Source organism: Diospyros lotus, chromosome 5 (genome assembly GCF_014633365.1).
Source record: "Diospyros lotus cultivar Yz01 chromosome 5, ASM1463336v1, whole genome shotgun sequence".
NCBI lineage: Eukaryota > Viridiplantae > Streptophyta > Magnoliopsida > Ericales > Ebenaceae > Diospyros > Diospyros lotus.
Genome location: NC_068342.1, coordinates 26,072,809 through 26,079,816, shown reverse-complemented (window position 1 = coordinate 26,079,816; position 7,008 = coordinate 26,072,809). Strand labels below are relative to the sequence as shown.

Sequence of the window (7,008 nt, the reverse complement as noted above, 5' to 3'; positions counted from 1 at the left end):
GTTTAAGGAGGAGGGGCCACTCGGAATGACCGAGTGGCCCTCCACTCGGCATAATCGAGTGGACCCCCACTCGGTTGTGTTGAGTGGGGGGAGCCACCCAACTATGCCGAGTGAGGGGCTGCCGAGTGGAGGACCACTCGGCTGCCGAGTGGAGGACCACTCGACTCAATCGGGCGAGTCTTTTTCGATCGTCCATCTTTGCTTTAACTCATCGAAATTGGGGCTCATATTTGATCATATATCTGCTTCGTCTTCCCGGGTATATCACTTTATATTCTTCATCTTCCTCATCGTTTTGTTTTCATCTTTTTAGATTTATTTTTTTTTCCTATTCGGCCAATGCCAATCCTTAATCCTTCCTCTGTGTGTGTTTTTCTTTTTTTAAAATGCCCACTAGCAATAAGTTCTAAAACTCATCAATGATGGGGATACATGCTTGTTAGTGATGGGAACTTTTTGAAACCACTGTCGATGGATTTTGGTGGTGGGCCCTATTGAAGGATTGTCGGTTACTTATGGATAATGTTTTTTAATTTAATTAAAATATATTAATATTTAATTAAAATGATTTAATAAAATTAATAATAATAAAATAAATGTGTTTACTATAACAACTTTTAAAAACATTTCCAAACTAAAAATGAAAAATATAGATGAATAAAGCCAAAAATTGGAGACCTGTTACCTTTTTCAATTCTATACGTATCTTATGAGTAAACGGGGCAAAAACCAGATGGTGCAGTCCCACGTCCCGCTGACAGCTGCCCCCCCGCCCCGAATGCTTTAGCCATGCCCCACGTGGCGCGCTCTCTCTCTCTCTCTCTCTCTCTCTCTCTCAGCGCATTAATTGAAGATCACCAATTCAAAGCATAAATGCTCTTCTTGGGTTAAAGTCTCTTTCTCAGTACGATAATGTCTCTGGTTGTTCGTGGCGGCGTCTCCGACGGTTGCTCCACCCGAAGTCTCAGTGAGATTTTGTCGTCCTCGGAGGAGATAGTCCGAGTGAGCTTTGATCTGGTGTCCGCCGCTAGGCGCAATCTTGGGTTTCTAAGAATCGTGGCCGATTCTCATTGGCTCCACCAAAGACCCACCATTTTCGAGGCCATACGACGGTGGTTTTCTACATTTTTTCCCCTTAATTTCCTATGTTTTCCCCAAATTTCTTTTGTGGGTCAAGTGAAGAAGCTCATGATAAGTGTGTGGGTTTTTGATGCGGCAGTTATGAGCAGCTCTGGATGCCGCTGATTTCTGATCTCACGGCGGGGCCAAAGCCCCCAATGGCTCTTCCTCCTATTGATATCGAATGGGTCTGGTTTTGCCACTCCCTGAATCCGGTAAGTAAGCTTTCTGTTTCCTTCCTCCTCTGTCCCATTTCTGTTTCTGTTTGTTTTTGTTGACAATCCATTTTCAGGCCAGTTACAGGCAATACTGCGAGTCAAGGTTCTCAAAGATCATCGGAAAACCGGCCATCTTCGACCAAGAGAACGACGAGTATGCGCTCAACAGATGCAGGGACGTTTGGATCTCTAGATACCCATCTGAGCCTTTTGAAAATGAACTGGCTTCTGATGTATCAGTCCCCCGTATTACAAATGAACACCTTCTGGGCCAAGTCTTGAAGCTCAAAAATCTGTATGCTAATTTGGCTGAGCCTTACATGGCGGAGACCGTCTATTTAACTGCAGCCAAACACCGTTACAAAATGTTTCTATGTATGATTCAGAGATTCTCCGATGGGTTCGATCGTTTAGTGCCGGCCTCTGATATTCTAGTAATGTGGCTAACCCATCAGGTTTGGATTTCTTGTCATCTTTATCATTACATACTCTCTCTCTCTCTCTCTCTCTCTCTCTCTCTCTCTCTCTCCCTCTACATTAGAAGTAGATGAAATAGAAAAGCTAGCTTTTGTTGATGACAAAGTCTTAATTTTTTTCAAAATTTACATAGATAGCTTAGTATTGAGAGGGACAAGCAGAAATTGAGTCGTTTTCTAGAATAGTAGAATCCAAGTTAGGTGGTGAAAACCTTGCCTGTATTCATTTTCGTATGCCATGGAAACTGAATCAACTCTATAATGGAATATGATAATCATCCAGTTTTTTCAGATAAATTTGCCTGTGTAATATTCACGTAGTTGGGGTGTTATCCAGTCAAGGTCTAAAGGAAAGTGGGGAACTTTGAGAACTTCATGTAACAGATCGGCTGTAGCAGTTTCTGAAACAATGATAAATTTGTAGGTGCGTTTTTTTGTTTCTTAAGACTGAATCTGTTTCTGTAGATTTATCCTGTTCTTTATCTTACGCATGTTTTGAGGTGTCTGTCAATATCCAAAGGAAACTAACAGAATTTTTATGTAAAAAGCTCTCCTTTCTGAAATTCTGATGAATAATGGAAGATGCTTTAGTTTGAAATGAAAGATCAATTAGAGGAAGCCGTATCATTTTGAAGGCATTGGGATTTTCCTGTGGATTTAGTCTTGTTCTGATTTTATTCTCTCCCCTTTGTTGACGAATCAGAGCTATCCCACAGTCTACGCTGCTGATGTGAAGGAAATTGAGGAGGATATGGGAAAGGTGCTGCCAGTATGGGAGGTAGCCAGAGAAGAAGAGGTGGAAGTGACCAAGAAACTTTGGGAAAGAATCTTTGATCAACCATACGAAAAAGCTGGTGGTGCAGCCAATGGAGGGGGTTATAAGATCAAACCACCTCTCTACTGGGACATAACCGATGATGATGTCAATACAAGATACAAGACCTTGCTCCCAAGGTTCTTGCTGGAGGTAGGTTAGGATTTTCATAGTTTTTCAGCTCTTTCAGTATATTTTTGTGGTCAAAGTAAAGGAAAGATTTAAGGACAATTATTTGCATAACTCTTGGATGATTTTCTTGGCTGTTTCTTTCTCGTGCTTGTTATTTGGTTCTTTAATCATCATTATCCTGCATTTTCGGAGCACCTGACTGTCAAATGTGGTAATAAACCATCAAGAAAGACCTCCAGAGTGTAAACAAAGAGAATCAAGATTGGGTAGGCTTCATCAAATCCTGTGTGAGTGTCTTGTAATTCTCCATGATATTAACATGAAATTAAAGAGATTGAGATTCTGCATCTGATAGGTCTCACCAGCTATCAGCTTAAGAGCTTTGTTTGAGCACCTGACTTGCCCACAGTCAAGCTTTCGGGCTTGGTGGAAAGCAATGTTGATTTGAAGTCATCATCCATTCTATTTCTTTGAAAATTCTTGTATGTCATATTTGGGAGAAACTAAAAAAGTGTAAATACGTGGAAGTTTGCATTCAATCTAAATTTGTTCTGCGCACGCTTCAGTGAGAACATATGATCATGGTAATACAATGCTTTTTCTGGGCATTAGATTCAGGTTACTGATTTCAGTGCTTTCTATATTGTATATTGGCTGAGTTAGCCATGGGATACTCTCTTCCATACAAGATCATATTATTGGCTCTCGTAAATAAAATTATAAATGTAGTTGGATGCCATTTAAGTTAGAAAGATGACCACCCTGCATTGGTCATTTCTCATAGTGGCATTATGTTCTTGCCAAAGTTACTTAGAATTTTTTTTTTTTTTTCTGTGAAATTTCTCTGCCGTTACATCTAAGTCACCCTTGTTGAGAACATGCTGTTTATAAATGTAAAAACTTCCTAATATTCAGACTTTTATCTGAAACTTGTACCCAATACCCACTATGCAGGATTGAACTAAATTAACTTCACTGAATGTGAAACTTGCTTTTATTGAGCAGCCATAATATTGACACTGCGGGTTATACTAGACAGGCATGTGTATTCGTGAAGCTTGACTCAAAGAAGGGGGCAATGCAAGGGAACAAATTGCATGAATTTCTGCGTCTTCGTATGGTGAGATGTCACAGGGAGCTTAAGATTGATAAAAAAACATCCATTTTCCCCTTCGACTCATGGCAAAAAGCTTGGCATCTTTATTGTGAATTTGGGACCAGGGGAATTGTGCTTGAGCTTCATGACCGTGGCAGTAACTGTTTCAAAGCGAGTACATTGCAAGACAGTGTGACTATTTTGTGGAATGACCTACTGCGAGCAAGCTCTCTGACTCTAGGAAGAGAAGTTGATCAAAGACTGAGGGTGGCATCTTCAATGACTCCCCCAGTTCAAGCATCGTACTTGCTGAAATGTGTGCCTGATCAGGTCACGGATGATTCAGGTGCCATGATATCGGATGTGATTCTGAGAATGAACCGATATCGTCCTCAGGAAGGGAGATGGTTGTCTCGCACTGTTCTGGATCATGCGGGGAGAGAGTGTTTTGTTGTTCGAATGAGGTATGTTCTTTTGCTATTCACCCGTCTTAAACAGGAAGGGACAGTTTGGATTTGAGCATATATATATTTTCTGTTAATTTTCCATATGATAGAGTGGGTGGAGGGTTTTGGAGGAGGGGTGGAGAGACTCCATCTTCTGTGAAATGGGAGGAGAGGATAACGGAGATTCGTGAAGGTTCTTGGTCTTATGTTGCCGGGTCTATCGGTCAAGCTCCTGGTATGTGTGCTATTTATCTTCTTCTCTTTTTTGATTATGTGTAACATGGTGCGATTGTATTTTGTATTGTTGACATGAAAGATGCATGTAGAGTTTGGTTGATATAGGAAACATGAGGAAATGAGATGAAATACAAGGATTGTTTTGTGTGTGTTCAGGTTTTCTTTCTTTGCACAACGTATCATATGCTTAGACATATATCCCTAAGTTAAAAACAGAAGTGGACAGGTGGAAAAAAGCTGAAACTAACTATATAGAAAATAGTTAGATAAAGGCCAAATGACATGGAAGGCTCTTTCTTTCTTTTAAGTTAGGAATCATGAAATACCATTTGTTTCAGGTACTCTTTTGCTGGCATTTCTCACCCTGCATGTTGCACATTTTGGTACTTAATTATCCAATATTATGACATTTTGGTACACCAATATTTCTAAAACATGAGCGTAGCTGATGTCATGAAGTTTTGGTGGACTTGGGGCCATACAAGAAAAGACAAAATAAGAAACTGTGTAATAAGGCTGGAGTGTCCCTAAACCCTATTGAGTATAAGATGTTGCAGACGTGATGGATAATGCATAAAGATGGTTGGAGGCCTAGAATTCATAGAGTCAACCCAGCAAGTGGAATTGGGAATTTGGAATTTGGAATTTTTGTTGTTTTATTTTCTTAGCCCATTAACCATATAAATTTTATGGTCTTTTGGAGGATGAGAGCCACTGGAAAGGGTGCTCCTTTTTTTATTCCCTTTTCCTTTCATGGTATATTTATCCGTACAACTTATTACAAAAGGAATACTTAGTAGGAAATTTAAAAGGATGTGCGAATCTTATGTGCTCTCATGAGAGGACTTTTTTGCTTTTCGTGCACCTCAGATAGCATGGTTTCGAGGCTTGTTTCCTAATGGTTATATCGGTCATCTGGTGCAGTAAAAGTGGCGGGAAGAGCAACACCGAAAGAGCCATCGGAACAAGGGAGTGCTTCATGGGAAATTTCAACAGGTGATGAACTCATTATGCGTTGGGAATTATCATCATCATCATCATCATCGAGCCTAAGTTTTCACCTGAAAAACGAAACATCTCCTGAAACAACGGTGAAGTGAAGAAGATACCTACCCCTTCTTTACAGCTGAAGATAGATGCATGGTCCCGCATCTGCAATTTAAATTAATAAGAACCAACCAAACCTTGCAGGTAAAGTTGTTAAGAGGGCGAAAAATGCAGTACCGGAAGAGTTGGAAAATAAAAGATGACGAAGAGGGCGCAAACACCGAAGATGAGATACAACAACAGGAAGAGGGTGATGAAGATGGATTCGTGACGCTAGTTCGTTTCACAGAGGAGGACCCGATTGGGAGAGCAACAGCACTTCTAAACTGGAAGCTACTGGTGGTGGAATTCTTGCCCGAAGAAGATGCAGTTTTGGTGCTTCTATTATGCATCTCAATACTCAGAAGCGTGTGCGAGATGAGAAGAGAAGACGCGGGAAACTTGTTGGTAAGGAGGCGATTAAGGGAAGCGAGAGTTGGAGATAGAGATTGGGGATCTGTGGCTCTTCACCTTTCATCTTCGTCATCTTCAGCTGTTCCTTCCCCACATCTTCAGCCTTGGCATTGGAATGCAGAGGGAGTGATGGCAGCTGATGATAGCACAAGACAACCAGCTCTAAACCATTCACAGGTTGAAGGCGGGGACAAGTTGTTCAAACGGGGAATTATTGCTTGAGGGGGGAGGGTTGAGACTAGGCCTTTATTTACATATTGTATTGTGAAAAAGAGATTAGAAATGCATTTGGATTTTGTGTTATTCTGTTAGATATAAATACTTTACAGTATATATATTAAATTCACATATTATATAAAACACCGATATCAATAAAGAAGAATACTTTTTAAACCCATAACAATAATAAAAATTTTAATTGCAATGGCAAGTGCAAATACACTATATGAGACTAGATCTTCTCCTTCTTCTCTGTTATTATACCTTAATCTTTTTTTTAATGGGAAGAAAATGATGTAATAGATCAATCAGAGAGAAGAGGAGACCTAATCATATATATATAAAGTTAATAGGGTTTTACTTATCACAAAATCCTATTGGATCTACATTTATTCCACAAATCATATATATACAAATAGGCTTAAGCCCATTAAGGTGTATCAAGCCCAATGTCTGATTATGATCACATATAATCCATTTGAGCCAATAGACATTGTTAAACTTAGCCCAATTGGTTTTTTTCTTAAAAATAATATTCAATTAATATTGCACACATAATGAAAAAATTCTGACATTCTCTCACTTGTGCAATATTAGTTGGTGTCAATATTTTTTTTTTTTTTTGAAATTGACTCTACAATTAGACAACAAGAATTCTAAAACTTGAGTGGCTATTATTTTTGAAAGTATAGTTTAACAGATAATCACCTTTAAACATGTTCCGTTCGACCTAATTACCAAAATCAGATAA

General features: G+C 39.5%; 1 protein-coding gene across 2 annotated transcripts; it reads left to right on the top strand.

The window, feature by feature from the left end:
- Nucleotides 1-859: 859 nt before the first annotated feature.
- LOC127802056 (uncharacterized) lies at nucleotides 860-6,398 on the top strand. Of its 2 annotated transcripts, none has more exons than XM_052337716.1 (8): nucleotides 860-1,112; nucleotides 1,220-1,334; nucleotides 1,412-1,792; nucleotides 2,517-2,780; nucleotides 3,799-4,319; nucleotides 4,412-4,536; nucleotides 5,463-5,534; nucleotides 5,730-5,934. In XM_052337716.1, exons 1-8 carry the CDS (start codon nucleotides 913-915, stop codon nucleotides 5,786-5,788), a joined length of 1,737 nt encoding a protein of 578 aa, XP_052193676.1. In that variant the 5' UTR covers nucleotides 860-912; the 3' UTR covers nucleotides 5,789-5,934. The 2 variants fall into 2 exon arrangements, with proteins under 2 accessions (XP_052193676.1, XP_052193675.1); XM_052337715.1 differs by having other exon boundaries at nucleotides 871-1,112; nucleotides 5,463-5,629; nucleotides 5,730-6,398.
- Nucleotides 6,399-7,008: the final 610 nt, after the last annotated feature.